General features: G+C 30.4%; 1 protein-coding gene across 1 annotated transcript in view; it reads right to left on the bottom strand.

Annotated features, from left to right (window-relative positions):
- Positions 1-20870, bottom strand: part of Ncam2 (neural cell adhesion molecule 2) — a 472605-nt gene that overhangs the window by 106831 nt on the left and 344904 nt on the right. Inside the window, exons 10-11 of the mRNA XM_026411794.2 lie at positions 8866-9053; positions 3893-3989 (exon numbers count right to left, since the gene is read on the bottom strand). Coding sequence (XP_026267579.2) covers positions 3893-3989; positions 8866-9053 — 285 coding nt within the window. The remainder of the gene's footprint in view (positions 1-3892; positions 3990-8865; positions 9054-20870) is intronic.

Genomic DNA, 20870 nt, shown 5'->3' with positions numbered 1-20870 from the left:
ATAAAATGTATATCCACATATTGGAAAGTATTTGTTGTCTTTGACTAAATTATAATATAATATAAAAATATTCCTTATAATATATTACTATCATCTGTAAAGTCACATATCATTCTATGTATACACACACAAAAAGATGTAGATTAGTTTTATCAATATAGGTAAGTATTTTTAGGTAGCCTGTTCCACAAATGGTGATGGGAAAACTGGAAATACAAATGTAGCAGAATGAAATTGAACTCTATTTCTCACTCTGCACAAAACTCAAAACAAAGTGCATCAAAGACCTGGGCATTAGACCAGAAACCCTGCACTTACTGAAAGAAAATGTAGGCCCAATCCTCCAACATGTTAACTTAGGAACCAAATTCCTCAACAAGACTCCTTATACAAAAGAAGTAAAATCAAGAATCAATAAATGGGAAAATATCAAATGAAAAATATTATTCAAAATCAAAGTGTGAAGAGATAGCTCACAGAATAGGAGAAAATCTTTGCCAACTGCATCTCAGATATAATGTTAATATCTAGGATATATAAAGAACTTAAAAACCATATAACCCAATCAATAAATGACCAAAGAACTGAACAGACACTTCATGGAAGAAGAAATATGAATGATCATCAAATATTGAAAAAGTATGCAATACCGCTAGCAATTAGAGAAATTCAAAATAAATCTACATCGAGATTTTATCTCACTCCAGTCAGAATGGAAATTATCAAGAATACAAGCAACAATAAATGTTGGTGAGGATGTTGGGAGAAAGTACACTCATACATTGCTGGTGGGACAGCAAATTGGTGCAACCACTCTGGAAAGCAGTGTGAAGATTCTTCAAAAACTGGGACTGGAACCACCATTTGACCTGATTATACCACTCCTAGGTACATATCCAAGGGAATTAAAACCAGCATACTAGAGTGACATAGCCACATCAATGTCTATAGCAGCTCAATTCAAAAATAGCTAAGCTATGAAAATAACCTTGGTGCCCTTCAATAGATAAATGGATAAAGAAAATGTGATATACACACATATACACACAATGAAATATTACTCAGAAACAGAAATGAATGACTTTATAACATCTACTGGTAAATGATGGGACTGGAGCCTATCTGGCTAAGTAAAATAAGCCAATCCCCCCAAACCAAATGTGTAATGTTTTCTCTGATATGTCGATGCTAAAACATCATAAGGATTGGGATGAGGGGAATATAAATTCAGTAGATTTGGCAAAAGGGAATAAAGGGAAGGAAGAGGGGAGAGAAATAGAAAGACTGTGAATGAATCTAACATGTTCAATGAATCTCTACATCATGTACAATCCCAAGATTGGGATGTTAATTAAAATAAAGGCACTTCATGTTTGTATAAATATGTCAGAATATATTCTACTGTCATGTATAACTAAAGAGAAAAAATAAAATAAAAGAATGCTATCTATTATTACAATTATTTTGCTTTTATAAAGCTTCTCTATCCATGCATGTTTGTGTAATGGTCTTAGATTTCTTCAATTATCAGTTTGCTTTTGAATAAATATAATTTTATTGAAAATTTTCATAACGTACATAATAATGTATTTATAAAATCTGAACAATTTAGAGTAGGGCATGATGCCAACTTCACTGTGTATTTACTACCAAAAACATACCAATATATAAACTCCATAAAATTATTAAGCTGTCATCTATCCATAGACTATAATCAAAATTTATTCATCACACCTTTAACATTCTTTAAAGCAAAATGATATAGTTTAGAACCTTGCATGACATGTATTTGTCAGTTCTCTAAAACATTTCTTCTGAGAATTCTCTAAGGAGTCCTTATTTTTCATGTAAGATATTCTGAAGTGTAGTTATTCAGTAGTAGATGGTTCCTCAATTTGAATTTGTTACAAATATCCTCAAATTGAATTCTAATTATGTTCTTTGGGAGCAGCATCACAGAAATTATTCTTAGTTTTTTGGATGCCTGCTAGTACAAAAGTATAATTTTCTCATTAGTAGTGATATTAATTTTGATCACTTTGCCAATTTGTTACCTATTAGGTTAATCAACTATAATGTTACTATATTTATTTTCATAATAAAATTTTAATTTAAAGATAGGTACTTTGAACTATTTCCACTTACTGTTTTCCACTTGACGTTCACAAGTTTACTTTAGGAACCACTGAAGCTTCTTGGATGAGTTAATGAATAATATTATGTTTTCTATTATGAATGTTATGTATTTAATTTGCTTTTGTTTTAAGGCACTACAAGGTTTTCCAAATTTATCTTTTATTATCTCTTTTCCAGTGTGGAAGCAGCCCTTCCTACAAGGATCCCTAGTTACTCTGAGTATGATGCTTAAGGAAAGAGATCTGACTTTTAGGAGTGTTACATCTTCTATGTTCTCTCTGGATAGAGCTACCTCAGAAACTGCTTTCTAATGGTAATCCCAGAACTGAGAAGCTCTTTGTAGGAATGTTTGAAAACAATACATAGATATGCACACAAACTCTTCTACTTATTTTCTCATTTCATGTACATTCCATGTACATGAAAATGAGATGTCACTTATACGTTCAATACCAATTCATTAGCACAGGATCATTTAGTTTGTTGCTCTTTCTTATTAAAAATTATTTTTCCCCAAAGTAAGAAAATGATGCTATATATATATTATATATATATATATATATATATATAATATATATATATATATATATATGGATGTACACACACACTAATAAGACATATATTAATATGTATATATACAATAATAAGATATACACTATGTTTTATATATATATATATATATAATTTAATTAATGTTTTTGGAAACAGTAATTCTTTACATCTGACAGCTTATGTAGACTTCTTGTAACCTTGATCAGGCTCCAGCAGTCCTTTCTACCCTGCCTGGGTCCTGCTTGCCATAGGCCCTCAGATGAGCACTTTGTGAACAGTTACAAGGTTACATTTTGATACATTTATTCAGCCAGGCCCTCTTACCATGAAACAATGGAGCCAGATTACCATAACTGAAACATATGAAAATGTGAGATGAAATAATTTTTTTCTTAAGTGTTTCTTCATAGTGATAAAAACTTACTAAAATAACTTAAATATAAGAACTTAGAAAATGATTTAAAACTTCTTTACAGAAGATAAAATTCTATTAAAGCTTAAAATTAAAGTTATTTGCTGATATTTTGTATCTAATATTGAAAGGCATTTTTCTATTTGAGCTTTGACAAACTATACTTGAAAATGGTATTTCCAGATTTCTAATCAGTCTTGTCAAATCTAATAAATTCTATAAATACATAACTCAATAAGATCATAGCCTAATTACCAGTTAAAATTAATTTTTATTCTTTGTTTTATTATTTCTATATATTTAAGTATTAGAAGCACAACAGGCATATTTTATGCACATTAACTATAATGTTTTCAACAAAAGTTATGTAACTTTATATTTTTTGTTAAAAATTATTTCATTTTTTATTTTAATGACCAAAAGTTAAAAATATATAAATCATACTTTATTTTCTTCCATTTTTTAATTTTTAAATTACTTTGACTAAATTTTTACTTTATTTGAAGTATAATATGATTTCATAAAGCATATGTTGTATAATTCATTCACAAATATCTCATTTATACATTTGGGCAAATTAGATTGAAAATTTAAAAAACCGTGATCAGTAAATATTGTTCAAGTCTTCACTGTATACCACTGCTTCAGACTTTCAGGTAACAGCTATGATTTATGAAAATGTTAAACATTTGTTGATATTTAAAATTAAATGATGCCATTTTATCAGTTTAAAATTTCATTTCTTAGAGAAATATTTTGTGAAATCTCAAAAAATTATTATGCCAGACTTACCAGCTAATGCTAGAATATATTCTTGAAATCTTGTTCCTATACGGTTAGTGGCTGTGCAGTTATATCTCCCAAAGTCATTGTCTGATGTAGGTGCAATCTAAAATAATAAATTGTAAAAGATTCAATACTGAAACATCAAAGAAGTTAAAAGAGACTTTAGTATGCTTACCCCTTGCATATATGTTCAATCATTTACTTCCTTGCACTTTTCTTAATCAAGTATTCATACATATTATTAATTCTTTTAAATGTAATCTGTGAAACTGCACTATCCATAGGACTAGGTAAATCATGGTTTACCTAATAATTCATTAACTGGATGAATGTTACCATTTTGATACATCTATCAATAGCAAAATCATTAAAATTTGCTATAGGTAAAACATAAAAAAATGACCAAAATAAAGGTTGCAACCAATATGGGTGTGAACTTGAAAATAGGAAGTTTGCACCAAAGCAGTGTTAACTTTGTTTTCTGTTTTAACCTCAGACCAGGCTAATTTAAAGTCCAAAAAAGGCTAAAAATATCTAAGATTTTTTCTTGTTTCTTGAGTCTATGAACAAAAATACTGACATTAGATGAGGAATCATTCTCAAAAAGTCTTTCCAGGAAACTATTTTGCAAAAAAAAAATATTATTCTTGTGCAAATATCTGTAGACAGGCATTTTTTCTTCATATTTAATAACAGTATCTTGCTTCCTTATCCATTCAATTCCTATCATTCTCTTTTAGTTTAGGTGGAAAATAGCTGACCTTGATCTTTACACATTTGAAATCCATAATTAAGTTAACCTTTGGGGGTTCTACTGGTGAAGAGTGGGACCAACCCTGTATTTCTAATGTACAGAAATTCTGAAGTATCAATTCAGGAAAGAGATTTGATGATGATAATAGATATAATTTTCAATTTCAGTAACTATTTTTAAGATAGAATATGCTTACAATAAGAGAGGCTGTTAATTTCAACTTTATCCCAAAAGAGAGAAAAATGATTTTGTGGTAATGGGAGGCTATTAACTAAGAGAGCAATTTTGAGGTCCATTGAAGATGATGATTCTGAGCAAGTACAAAAAAGCTGTGTCATTCATTCTTCTAGTCAGCTGTCTATATAGGAACAAATCAGGCTAAAGGCCCAGAAGTTTTAACAGCTCTTACGTAAGTACTTCTAAGTGATTCAAATATGGATTTTTCTTATATGTAGCATTTAATAAAACAGGCTATTTTAACTCTAAAGTAATTCTACGATCTTTCATATTCTCCAGTCATATGAAAAAGATTTGAATATTCCATAAAGCAGAATGTTATTTATTGAATCAATACAAAGCAGAGGCAGGGTGGCCACAACAAAGAATTGTGCCACCTGCATAGCCCCTTAAGATAAATAATTTAAATATAGACTTTTACATTGAAACCATTCTTAAAAAGGCTCAGTTCACTTTTTTCCCTCCAGGGAGTTCAATTGCCAACAGGCAAAAAGCTTTACAACTGTACCCTAAATAAGGTAATTCCTTTATCATATTGTATTGTTAACAAATACAGAAAATACCCATCATAGCAAAGCATAGCTCTAGATTTAACCTGGAACATATTTGATGTATTCTAAGGAATATAATATGAAACTGAAGTCCAGTGTTTTGATATGCAAACTTAGCATTCTAAAATATTAAAAAATTATCAGAATATAATCCACATATCTGTGTTTATTATAAAGTAATAAGTAAAAAATATTCACATATGTAAAATGTGCAGTCTTGATAATATTTATTAAGAAAGTACTAGGAATATCTACTCATAAAACTTTTTAAAATTTTTTAAAAAATATACAGTTCAAATACAATTAATTTATGCTGTTAGCATTTGACCTAATACAGTTAAAAATTACTCTTGAACATCAAAATAAAAGTTGTAACCCAATATTAATATTAATATAGGGAGTTGGCTTACTCTTCCTAAGTCTGTACAAACTGATTTATTCTTTCTATGTATTGTATGGTTATAAAATCTTATATAAAATAGTCAGAATCTTTTACTGAGGACATGATGCAGATGATCTAAAACTGAATATTATTCCAAACAACTTATTAGAAATTGCCTTCTATTGATTTTGGCTGTAAATCTGTTGAGCACCTCAGGATATGTTTGCATAAAAAAAAACTTAAAAAATGTATAACCTTTACAGGTGTATTTTTTGGCAATAACCCAAATGACTCATATGGTCATATGTAAAAATTCACTCATTTAAAAGGTTAAGTGTATGCAACTTTAGAAGAAAAGGAAAAATTAAAAAATCAAGAGGTCTATTATTGACCAATTATTATTAAGTTTAAAATTGATTTACTTTTCTATATTTTATTATATATTTTTTAAAATCAGCACTTACATGGCTACTGTAATCATTATAAAGTAAAGATTATGAAAGGTATTATCCCAAGCAACTATGTATGCTAACAACTAAAAATTAATGATGTATTTTGTTCCTCTTTCTTTTGGGTTATTGTTATATTTTCCTTTCAAACTGTGAAAGTTGCACATCTGTATTTTTTTTTAATTCAAGATTTACATTTAATTTGTGTACACAGTATACACATAAATCAATGTTTGTTCAAAGCCAGTGCTTTAACTGAAAGCTCCCTGGCTGAATGTAAAAAAATAATTACATTATTTTTTTCACTTTGTGCTGGGGATAAAAACCATTTAGACAGAATTTTAAATAGCATGACATCTTTACATAAATAAAATAATTAAATGTTGTATTTATAAAATGTTTCTTGATTTTAGCAATGGAAATTTATGAGGTGCCTCCAGAAACTCAATGTGTCAAAATGACTAAAACAGAAATTAAACAACAGCCTGTCATTAAGAATGAACTTAAATCTCTCTGCTGTGGACTTGAAAGAGTTAAAGAGATACTATCACAAAATATGCAAAATTGGTATATTGATTATTTCAAGCTGAAACCACTTGAGGAAGTGTAACTTTAGGAAGAGCCATATACATGTATTTTTGCACATGCAGGAAGCCATAAAGATTTTTTGAGGAGAAATGACCTTCAATATCAAGAATGGAAAATAGCCTTAATCACCAGAGACTGGTAAATGAACCTGAATATATAAACTATTCAAAGTATTTTTTATCTTTCGATAGCTTCTGTTTCTCCATATATCTTCAGTTACATTGACAGAATTAATTACCTAGTCCACTGTCGTGCCACCTTCACAAAATTATTATTATTATTTTTTTTTTTTGCAAGCAGAGAGAAGGAGTGGAGAGAATGAAGTGAAGTGGTGAAGAAAAAGTGCAGAAGTGAAGTCTATTGTTCTTTCTCTAAATTTATAAAAGTAGTTCCATACTTCAGAAGCTTGTGAAGATCCACATATACATGTAAAATTAATAAAACTTTTACATTTATCCCTTGCTAATCTACTCATGTATGGGTTGGGTTCTGAGAGTCTTCCAAAGAGCCCACATAAGAACTAAGGGCTACAAGTAAAGGGGATCTCTCTCTCCCCTACAGAGTGCATGTGCTCCCCTCAACTTCATGTCTACTGAATCCCTAATTCCCAGTGTGACTAAATTTGGATATAAAGACTATAGGGAGGTAATTTAGGTTAATATGGTCATAAGGTTGGGGCTTAATCTAATAGGACTGGTATTCTGATGAGAGGAATAGGCAGCAGAAAGATCTCTATTTCTCTGTGCCTGTCTGTCTTCCTTCCTCTTTCTGTGTGTATATGAGGAAGAAAGACAAAGTGAGGACATGGCAGAAAAATAGCAGCTACAGGTTAAAGAGTGAGTCCTCTCCAGAAACCATTCCTGTGGACATTGATCTTGGACTTCCAGCTTCCAGATACAAGAAAATGCATTTCTGTTGTTTTGTCATCCAATCTGTGATATTATATTGCGACAGAGGAGAAAACAAATCTTCTACCCCAAACTGAAGTTAATTTAACCTGTTTAGAATTTAAAAAAATCCCTGTTCAAAAGTCTTTGTGAAATTACTATCCACATCAATTCACCAAAAGCTAGTTCTTCTAATACAATTTTAAAGAAACCGATCTAAATTGAATTAGCTTATACAAATAGATTTATTATCAGTTTACTTTTCCAAATATATGAAGATGTGATGGTCAAATCATTCTAGCAACCAAACATTTTATTAAATCCAGCTACCAGGTAGAAGAGATACTCTGGGGTACCAATGAGAACACCATAAGTTACAACAGTATGTATATCAGGTATTAAAATGTACATTAAAAAGGTGCATTTCTTTTAATTTATGTAAACCGAATTAGTGGAAAATGTATCAGTTTTCATCTGAATAAGTTTTTAACAAGATTACCAATTTTTCCAGCAGCATCATAAATTAGAAAGGATGATAATCATTGTCATAGACTTGTAGAAGCATTAGGCATTAATACATACACACACAAATCTGTAATTACTAAATAAAAAGACTATGATTCAAACAGTTCTTAAAATCCAGTCACCTGCCATTATAAAAGAGTTCTTTCAAATCAGAAATACTAAATGACATAAAATAAGTAAACTTGGATTATTCAGGAACCTATATCAGAATTATAAATATACAGCTATCAGATAATAGATATACTAGTCAGAAAAGAGCACAATTACTGAAACAAGAATAAGTGAAAGCATAAAAACTAAGGCTGAACTCCTGCCCTTGAAAATTGTCAAATTATTAATTTTTTCTGATATTTTTCCTAATAATGTTTTTCTCTCCAAAAATAAATCCATGAAAGATAGGTATTTGCAATATAAACATATTTCTATACAAGTAAATGTTAAAATAGTCATAATAAACACATCATTATCCAAATATATAAAATTTACCTTTAATAAATAAAAATGTGAAATATACAAATGATGATGTCATTATATGTGTAAATATATTTAAAATAATAGACACATGCTAAAATAACATAGGTTACTGATGTTCGCAGTAAGACTTACCTCTAAGATCATCTTTCTTCCTGCACTATATGTCTTTAAATTAGTGGTATTTCTAGCTGGTAAGACTAACTTCTCTTTCCGCCAATGGATTGATGCTGGTGGATTTGAGTTCACGTCACAACTTATATTGATTGGATTTCCTTCCCAAGAGTAATAAATTGTTTGGTTTGATATAAACTTAGGAGCATCTGTAAAATAAAACAAATATAGATTTGTTTCCTTTAAGATAATCTCTAAATTAGTATAAATATTAGCAAAGTTTATTTGATTACAAAACAGCCATAACTCTAATTTTATATACTTAATACATGACATTGGAACTCATGAAAACATATAATATTTGAATATTTCACCACACAATTTTCATATTATGAATGTGACCAATATCTTGGCCAATTATTAAAACATTAAACAATAGAGTTGAATTCCCTCTTACCAATTTAGTAAGAATATTTATTAATGAAATTAATAACTACCTACATAGAAAGTGTTTCTGGAGCAATGCATAGTATAAAGAGCAAGTTTAGGATAAATTTAATAAAACCAATGGTTACTGCATCATTATTTAATCATATCTTCTTCATAACAATCTTTCTATAAAACATTGTGAAGTAAGTATGAAATCCTTTGACTACAATACAAGTGAACTTATGAATGAAGACACGAATTGGTGTGAATATACTATGTATACAACCAGAGATATGAAAAATCGTCTTCTATATATGTAATAAGAATGGTAATACATTCTGCTGTTATATATAAATTTAAAAAGTAAAAAAAAACAAGTGAACAAATATTATTTTTTAAAGTATCATATATTTAATTTTTATTGAAATTAATATTCTAAATAAATTCATGATAATTAATTAAAATTAACCAGTCCCTATAATTTCCCATATTTTGTATGACAGAAGTTAAGGGAAAACAGACACTATATGGGAGTATTTTAGAAATGCTCTCTCAAAATATTCCCAAGGGCTATACTGATGTCACATGAGGAAGTTACTGCAGGAAGGATCATCTTACTTGTCTCTCTACAAGAAGCAAGTCACCAAGATTTTTTCAGGGGAGATACCTCTGCATACCAAGGTTGGAAAATAATCTAAATTACCACAGTGTAGTGATTGTGGCTGCAATTAACTTAAATAATAAAACTGTGAAGAACCCTTTATTCTATGAGTTTCTAATCTGGAACTTTCCAGGCTATATCAGATAGCCATTCATTCTGTCATTCCTTCACAAATTTATTGTATTTTGACTACTATATATAAAAACATCATGCTTTAAAACTTCATTATTTAAAATTTGTTATTTTATGAAGAACCCCATGTACATGTAAATTAACAAAACTTTTATGTTTCTATCATGTTAATCAGCTATTCTATAAATTGAGTTCCTAGATTAATGAAAGAGCCCACAAAAGATTTAAGAAAGATAGAGGGTCTCTCTCTCTCTCTCTCTCTCTCTCTCTCTCTCTCTCTCTCTCTCTCTCTTCGACTATAATTTTACATCATTTTATTGCAAGATCCTAATTTTGAAGATACACAAATAGAGTAACCTCTTTGATTCTTAATTTACTGACTGTATAGTTATCTGAGAGGAATAATTATTTATTTCAAAATAAAAACATAATTCCAATTTAGGTTGTAGTTTAAATTGTATGTAAATACTTATTACTGTTAGCAATACTAGCTCTTAGAACTTAACAATCCATCATAAATTATTGATTTTCATTGTTCTACCTTTGAGCATTTTGTTTACTGCCCATCTATATTCTGTTTTGTTAAATTTGCTTATTATATTTCAGATATGTAATATAAGAATTATAACCTATAGTACAAATCCACTTTCAGAATCCATCACATTCCTTTTTAAAATTTAGATAATTTTATATTAAAATTTATTAGTAAAAACATAAAATATTATGTATGAATAAGTACTATATGATGCTTTAATAAATGTGAATATTCTATGATGTTGAAATCATGTCATTCATATATATATATAATATCTATTATTCCTTTATGGTGGAAACAGTCAAACTTTTTCTTCCAGCTTTCTGAAATATACACTACCTTAATTGTTACCAATAATCATCCTAGTTTGTAATGACACATTGGAATTTCTTAATCCTACTTAATTGTAACTCAGTTACCAAATGATCAAGCTTTTCAAGTTCCTTCCTCTACCCACCCTCTCTAATTTCTTGTAACCACCATTCTACTCTCAAGTTTTACGACAGAAACTGTTTTAGATTCCTCATATGAGTGATATTATGTTTTACTTTTCTGTTCCTAGACCATTTCACTTAACAAACTGACCATCAGTTTATCCGTGTTTTAGAAACTGAGATTTCATCCATATTTAGGCCTAAGACTATTCACTGTGTATATTTACCATATTTTCTTTATCTTCTTATCAGTTAATATACAGCTTGGTTGTTCCAATTCCCTCTTTGTTGTGAATAATGCTACAATGAACATGAGAATATAAATGTTTATTTACTGAATTGATTTTCATTAGGTAGTAGAACTGCTGGATCATATGGTAGGTATTAAAAAAATTTGTAGACTACCCTTACTATTTTCCATAATGGATATGCTAATTTACATTCCCACCAAAAATTGTGTAAAGATTACTATTTCTCCATATTCTCAATACCACTTTTGTAAGTTTTAAAACAACCACTCTTATTGAAATGAGGTGATATCTTAGTCTGGTTTTGATATGAATTTCCCTGATGATTAGTGATGGGCAGAAAGTTTTCCATGCTGTGCAGAAACTTTTTAGTTTGATGTAATCCCATTTGTCTGCTTTTGCTATGGTTTAGAATCTTTTACCAAAAAACCTAATGTTCCCATTTCAATGTCCTGAAGCATTTTTTTTCTATATTTTTTTCTAGTAATTTCATAGTTTTGGATCTTACATATAGGTCTTTTGTTCATTTAGATTTGACTTTTATAAAAAATAATTGAGATTCAGTTTCATTATTTGGCATATTTATATCAATGTTTCCCAATATGCTAAATTCAAAACACTGTATTGGCTAATGAGTATTCTTAGTACCTTTATAAAAAGCAGTTGGCTGTCATGTGTGGGTGGATTTCTAGGCTCCTTTTCTGTGACATTTATCTATATCTGATTTTACACAATGCCATGTTGTTCTGACTACTGCAGTAATGTAATATACTTTGAAGTAAGGTAATATACTGTCCGTCATTTTCTTCTTTTTTCTTAAAATTGTTTTGGTTCACACACACACACACACACACACACACACACACACACATACACACACGTTTAAACGTGTGTGTGTGTGTGTGTGTTTCTATAAATTTTTTTAAAAAACTCTGTGAATAATGATATTTTTATTTTAATGGGCATTTTGCTGAACCTGTAAATAATTTAGGGTACTATAAATGTTTTTAACACCATTGATTCTTCAAACCATGATCATGAAATGTTTTCCATATATTTATGTCTTTTGTGATTTAATTCTTCATTGTAAATATTTTACTTTTTAGTTAAATTGATTTCTAGGTAGTTTTATAGCTATCACAACAGACTGCTTTTTTCAAACTTAAAACCAGATATTAATTGTTAGTACATAGCAGCACTACTGAATTTTGTATGCAGATTTGTATTCTAAAATTTTTCTGTATTTATCTATTAATTCATAAGCTTTTTGGTAAAGTCTCTGGTGTTTCCTATCATTTAAACATAAATAAAAAGATCATCTTAAAGATTCATGATAACCACAAAGCAAAAGTCTGTGATAGTCAAATAACAAAATAGTGAACAAGGAAACAAAACACTCTATTAGAATAAATCACTTAACCACAAAGAAGATTGCTAAGGAAGGACAAAGAAAAAGAATACAATGGAAAAATAAAATAGGTTTCAAAATGCTTACAGTAAGTTCTTAAATATTGATATATTACCTTCAAAGCTAATTGGTTAAATTATCCACTTAAAATGACTAAGTTGATTTTAAAAATAGTGTCAACTGTATGTTTCTTGTCAACAAGAAACACATTTCATTTTTTTTTAAATCTTTATTTTATTTATTTATTTTTATGTGGTGCTGAGGATTGAACCCAGTGCCTCATACATGCTAGGTGAGTGCTCTACCGCTGAGCTACAATCCCAGCCCAAACCCATTTCATTTCTAAGGATAGAATCTGAAAATGAAAGGATGGAATAAGGTAATTCATGATAATGGAATGAAAATGAAAAAAAAAAAAAACTAGTAGCTATACCTAGATAAAACAGACTGTAAATCAAAAGCAGTAAAAAGAGAGGGAGGGCCATTATATAATGATAAAGGGCCACCTTAGAAGAGATAACAATTCTAAATATGTATGTATCCAATATAAGAACGCAAAATCTATACAGCAAGGAATAGACATAATGGGACAGATAAACTCTAGTATAATAATAGGTGATTTAACATCTAATTTTAGCAATGGACAGAACAGCCAAACAGAAAATCATAAACAGTAGACTCCCACACTCCCAGAAAGTCTCAAGCACCAAGCAAACAGAGCAACAAAAGGACAGACAGGCCCCAGTATAACTCAGCCCTCACCTCCAGGGATATATATTGACTCTTCCATCAATCAACTGGTATGATGGAGTGCACTGCACTGTTTAGGCTACTTCTTTCTCAGCCTGGCCACAGATCTACTTCTGGATCCATTTTTTGGGGAATGGAACATAGCAGTTCAAAGGAAGCCACACTATCAAGGTAGCTTCAAAAGACTAAATCAAAACAGAAATTCACTACCAATAAATTGAGTCTACAAAGCTGAGATGAAAAAAGGACATTTTCACTTGAAAAAGGTGATCTGAGTACTGGGAATAATTGCTGGCTAACACTGTGGAGGTGGTACACTGAGACAAGTTAAATTTTGATCAAATCTGGTGTACCCTTAGTCATTTATTCCAAGCCTAGAAAGGACTGAAGAATAGGCTAATACATTCCACTATCCACACCGTGGCACATGATCTGTGACTCCAGAAAGAGAGAGCATCACAGATGTCCAACCAAGAATGGAATGAAACCCTGCAGTGAAAGTATGCTTACAGACTTCCTAAAAGTTTGACCATTTTGGTTTAGAGCTCAGGATAAATGAACTGCACAATAACTAAAAACTCTCCCTAGGAAAAAAAAAAAAAAACACCCTACATCAAAATCATGACCAAGAAAAATAGATTAGTAGGCTGCTCAAAATCATTGTTAATAACTTTTAAATGATTTATTAGTATGAGGCATTGCTGTGAAATGGCTGTAATTACTGGAATATTAGTATCACCTCTCAACCTCTTGTTAGATACTAGACATGGTAAACTTTTCAAATTGAGTGAAAATGTTGACACTAAGACATTTTCCCAGCCCAGGAAACAAAGTAAAGAAAAAGCAGCTCACTACAAAGTTTCCTTATATAAAAGGAGAAGAAATAATTATTCAGAAGAAGGTTATAAATCCTAACAATATGAGCTGGGCATGGTGGTGCACACCTAGCAGCTTGAGAGGCTAAGGCAAGAGGATCACAAGTTCAAAGCCAGCCTCGGGAACTTAGCAAGGTCCTAAGCAACTGACTGAGATCCTGTTTCTAAATAAAATACAAAATTAAATAAATAAATAAATAAAAAGAAAAGGGGTTGGGGATGTGGCTCAGTGCAGAACCACCCCTGGATTCAATCCCTGTTATCAAAATAAAATAAAATACTAGCAATATGTAAAATCAAGGGAATCAGCCACCCCAATAGCTCACAACACAACTGACCCCAATACACCACAGTGGAGAAAATGTTAAAATAATTATTTATAAAGTGGATAATTAAATGTTCAATGAATTAAAAGAAGATCTAAGAAATGAACTGAGAGTGAATGTACAGAAAAATGAAAAAAACACTTTAATAAAAAAGATAGAGATTATAAAAACAAAACACAGAAATTCCGGAAATGAATAACTCAATAAATTTTTAAAAATAAGTTCAAAGCATCAACATTAGATTACACCACATTGAAGATAGGTTTTCATATATCAAATCAAAGTATTTAATCTTGAAAATAGAGTCAATAATAAAGAATACATGTTTAGAGACTATGACCAGAATATTCAATAAATCTGGGTAACATTAGGAGACCAAACATAAGAATCATTGACTCTGAAGGAGGCAGTGAAATAAAAATTAAAAGAAGGAAAACCTTTTCAATAAAATGATACAAGAAAAATTACCAAATCTTAAAGGCTGAAATGGAAATCCAAATAGAAGAGACATCTAGAATCCCAAATAAACAAGATTGAAAATGATCCTCTCCAAAACATATTATGACAAAATTCCTAATATACTGAAAAAGAATATAATTCTAAAAGGTATAAGAGAAAATCAACAGGTCACATTTAGAGGTAAGTCAATTAAAATTACTACTGATTTCTCATTTCATACCCTCAAATCCAGGATCGGTTGAAATAATATATACAGGCTCCTGAAAGATAATGTGTTTCAACCAAAATTGTCATATCCAAAAAGACTATCCTTCATAATTGGAGATAAAATTTTAAAAATTCTAGGATAAATCAGCATGACAAAACATAATTAATGAGATATTTCATAGAGAATAAATGGAAAATAAATATCAGAACCAATGCATGGATGAACATAACCAGTAAAATTATTAAAGGGGAATCAAATCTGAATTAAGCATCAGAAACAAACCAAAACTATAGGAATAAAAATGATCTCTCTACAATAGCACTGAATGTCAGTGGTCAAAACTTGCCAATCAAAATACTTAGGTTGGCACAATGGATCAAACAAAATGACCCAACCATTTGTTGCTTACAAGTGACTCATCTTACAGACTATGACAAAAGGCAGAAGGTGAAAGGTTTAAAAACATATACTATGAAAAAGAAGATGAAAAGCAATCAGTTGTAGCTATTCTATCTGTGTACTTTAAGCCAAAATTAATCTGAAGAGACAAAGAAGTTTGCTTAATATTGGTTAAGGGAATAATCCAGTAAGACAAAATCACTGAAAATATTTATGTTCCTAACATTGGTGCACCGTGTACATAAAACAAATCCTACTCAATATAAAGAATCAAATAGACCAAAGATATAAACTTTTTTTTTTTGAAAATAAGAAAGACAAATGACCAACATCAATAGCAATCAGGCAAATTAAAATCACATTGAGAACGTCAATCACAGCCAGAATGTCAATCAAGAACACATATTAATGTTGGCAAGGATGTGGGGAAAAGGTACACTCATTGTTGGTGGGACTGCCAATTATAACAATCCTCCAAAGATTCCTCCAAAAACTAGGAATAGAACCACCATATGACCCAGTTATCCCACACCTTGTTATTTATCCCACCCAAACCCTGAAATTAGCATACTATTGTGATGCAACCACTTAAATGTTTATAGCAGTGTAATTCACAATGGCCAAGTTATGGAACCAGTAAAGGTGCCTCCTAACAGATGAAAGGATTTATAAATGTGCATAGATACACAATGGAATTTGATTCAGCCCCCCAAAATAATGAAATTATGGCATTTTCTGATTAATAAATGGAACTGAGGAAGATCATACTAAGTGTAAAAATCCAGACTCAGAAAGAAAAGGTCAATTATTTTCTCTCATGGGAAGAAACTAGAGGATAATAAAGAAAACAAGAAAGGATGGGCACCATGAATATAAAAGGGGAAGCAATGGAATAAAGGGAGATGATTAAGGGGGAAGAAGGAGGATAGGAGAAGGGAGGAATTGTGGAATGAAATTGTCCAAATAATGCTGTGTGTGTGTGTGTGTGTGTGTGTGTGTGTAAATATACCACAGTGGATCTCACCTTTATGCATACATGTAAAGCATCAATTAAAAAATAGAAGAAAGACCAATAGAGTAGTTTAAGGGGAGTAGGGACAGAGAGGAGTGAAGGGAAAGAGGAGTTACTTGGGGCTGAAATGAAGCAAATTATATCCCATGCATGTATGATTATGTAAAAATAAATATCATATTATGTATAATTATAATGCTCAAATGTGAGCATTAAAAACCCAGAAGATTTAAATTTTATCCTAGACAAAATGGATCTAATATTACATCTATAGGACCTTCTCTGTAACAATTTCAGAATCACACATTCCTGCCAAACACACATGAATATTCTCTGGGATACATTATAAAAATGTCTCAAAACTAGTGTCAGCCAGGTATAAGGCACACACCTGTAATCCTGGCAACTTTGAAAGCTGAGGCAAGAAAATCACAAGTTCAAGGCCAGTCTCAGCAACTTAGCAGGGCTCTAAGCAACTTAGTGAGACCCTGTTTCTAAATAAAATTTAAAAAGTACTGAAGATATATCTCAGTGGTAAAGCACCTCTTGAATTCATCACCCAATACTCTGTCTCCAAAAAAGTATGCATTAAAAATAATAAAAAATATTTTGAGAATTTTTTCTGAAATTTCTTGAAATAAATGAAAATGGAAACAGAACATTCCAAACCTATGGAATGAAGCAAAAACACTTTTAAGAAAAATGTTTATGGCATTCAATGTCTATATCAAAAAAAATGGAGAGATTTCACACTACCTATAACTACACCTCAAGAAACTAGAGAAACAAGAGAAAATCAAAATTAGTAGGAGAAAAGAAATACAAACCTTTGATAGTTTAACCAAGACAATGAAAGAAGATTAAATATAATTAGAAATAAAAAGGGAGATATCACAACGGACACTACAGAAATACAAAGGATCCTTAGAGATTACTGGGAACCACTATGCAACAACAAATTTGATTACCTAGAAGAAATAGACAAATTCCTGGATCATACAACCTACCAAGATGGAATTCTGAGGAAATATAAAACTTGAACTGACCAATAATGTGTAACAAGACTATTATATAATTTTAATGCCAAATTTATATGGAGGTATAAAATACTTATTAAATGGTTTCTATATGACAGCAAGTTTATATATTTTATTATATTGAATATTTATTTTGATAATCTTTTGAACAGGTAATCTTTGATAAATGAGGGATTATGTTTAAGAGATGTCTAGTTCATTCTACTACTATGTTGTAGGGATGGATAATAATTTAGGACTATTTTAACCAACATCCACAAATTCCCAATTGAACCCCCAAATAAAAATTTAATATTATAGAATAAAATGTTAAATATTAATATTTTATTTAAAATATTAAATTTTTTAATTAAATATTAAAGAGTAGGAACATTTGGTGATGGGGACTCTATCATATAACAGTGAGGGAAATATAATTGGGATAATACTTCAGGAAGATAAAGAATCTTAAAAAGCTTAATAATCTTGATTCTGCAATCATGCCTTCCTTATCCAGTGGAAATAATAAAAAAATATTATCCAATTTCCACACAAGAAAACTTATTAATTTTATTTAAATAATAAAACTCAAAGCAACTTAATATTTCACAGGTGAAAACTTAATGGTATATGTCTTTAATTATGTATGCTAAATATCATACACCCATATTTGTCTATGGTTTTCCATAAGCATGGCAAGTGTTGTCCTTCCCTTTTTATAACTGCCTTTAATACTAGTCTCTACACATTCTGATCAAAGTCTTTCCACATACTTGTCTTTTCAGTGAGGTTCTCTGTTTTGTATTTTCATAGCATTGTGTATTCTCCTCAATTATGGTCATAACAATTTGGAAGGATCTCTTAGATTGTTTCTTCAGCAAATGATCTGCCTTTGCAGATTACTCTGTGACTCAGTGAAGCATTTATATAATGGATTGCATTGCATTTTTAAAGTAAAAAACTATACATTGAACTAACTGGAAATTAAAGTCAATTATATATTTCAAACCAGCTTTTCAGTCAAATTGAAAGCAAGTTATTTCTAAAAGTAAAAAGAAGTAAAAATTTTTTTTCAAGGGCCAGAGGTAAAAAATCTAATATTTAACTAATAAAGAAGCAACTATAAAAGCTATGATTTTTGACATTAGAAGTGAAGTGTCTATATATAACTATAAATGTTTTATTACTTCTATCTATCTATCTATCTATCTATCTATATATATAATTTTGTTTAGCATTATATTATTTTAGGAAAAATATACAGATAATTTACACATAGATATATGTAGAAAATAGTTACACATCCTAATGAAACTACTGAAAGCTGTCATAGTCATATTCTCTGATATGGTTGATATGGTTATCTATATGTATATTGTATAATTTTAATTAAACTATAATATAGTGGTAAATTTGTTTTTTTGTATGAAGTAGAGCAATTGCCACTAACTGCTTGCCTGATGATCTCAGTGGGAACTGAATTCAAAACCAATGGTGCTGAATTATGTATGCACCATGTGCCACAGGCAATACATGCTCTACTGAAAGCCACACTGAAAATGTATTTATGGTGTGAGGCAAGAAGGCATTTAAAACCCCTGAACTCAATAAAATAGAGTATTTTTAAAACATCAAAATGGAAGCAAGGCAGCGATTTTCACTGACACAATGTTAGCATGCTAATGAAACTGAAGAATTGGGTTTGAGCCATGATGTAAAGAAGGCCATGACTCTGGCAGAGCAACATGTGAGGAGGCTAAAAAGTGTTCTATAATTTATAGAGATAAAAGAGGAATTATAATTATCTTTATCTCATGAAAGGCTTCAAATATTATGAGAAGAAATAAACATTGATGATTTAAAAAAAATCAGAAGGAGGGCAAAAAGACAAAAATAGGCAGAAGCCAAGATGGAAAGAAATAAATTTACCACTGAAGTTATATTTTCTGCCTAATTCTTTTGTCCCATATTTTGTACATAAAAAAAAGTTATCCCCTAACTACAGGGAATATAAATTTATGTTAACATCTTTTAAGGGATTAAGTATTCTTCAAATCCTATGAAAGTTCATATTAAAATATCATTCTAAAAACTACAACATATAGAAATAACATTATTGGAAGAACAATTTTTTTTTAATTTGGGCAGTGCAGTGAAGAAAAATCTGAATATTGAAAAGATGCCAATATTTCATTAATTGGATGAAGAGGGAAAATTTTTATTTCAGAAAACCTCTGCTATCCAAGAGAAACTTTTGAAAAGTGTCAAAGATTCCCTTTTTTATTTTTATTTTTGGTACTGGGCATGGAATTCAGGGGCACTTAATCACTCACCCACATTCCCAGCCCTATTTTATTTTTTATCTTGAGACAGGGTCTCACTAAATTGCTTAGGTCCTTGCTAAGTTGCTAAGGCTGGCTTTGAACTTTTGATCCTTCTGCCTCAGCCTCCAAAGCCTTTGGGATTACAGGTGTGTGCCACAAAGCCCAGCCCCAAAACATCCTCTACAAACTTTAGTGAGGCTCTTCAAAACCCATTTCTCCATTACGCCTTCTCTTTGGCCTTTCTCTGGCTTGCCTTAGCAAAGCATCCTGCTAAATTCAAGCAGACGGAACTCCCTCATTCTTTTTTTTTCCTTTCTTTTTAAAAATTTTTTATTTTTATTTTATTTTTTATTTATTTCTTACATACATGACAATAGTGTTCTTGATTACTCTCACCCTGGATGTTTTCCCAAGTTCATCATTGACTACTACCAGGGTTGAAGTTTGTGGTCCTATTTTATCAGAAGAATACTGTTAAGATAGTTTAGCAAGAATGCAGCCACCCTTGAAGTTTAATTTCTAAGTATTTTCCATCTCCTGACCCAATCCTTCAAATTCACACACTGCTAATTGACTATAAATTCCAATTTTCCCTTTCTTTTTGGAGTTGAGCTCACCCTTTCCCCTATTGTGAAAGTTCTGAGCACTATTTGCTGCAGTTTTAAGTAATGTCTTCCTTACAATTTTAATGTGTCAGAATAATTTCTATTTTGTAAGAGATGATTTCCCCAAGAAAAGGAATTAGGTAAAAACCTTTTTCTCACTTTCATAGACAATGACAGAAATAGACCTGAGCCAAATATGGCAATG

This window comes from Urocitellus parryii, chromosome 2 (genome assembly GCF_045843805.1).
Source record: "Urocitellus parryii isolate mUroPar1 chromosome 2, mUroPar1.hap1, whole genome shotgun sequence".
Lineage (NCBI taxonomy): Eukaryota > Metazoa > Chordata > Mammalia > Rodentia > Sciuridae > Urocitellus > Urocitellus parryii.
This window is presented reverse-complemented; position numbering and strand designations above follow the sequence as displayed.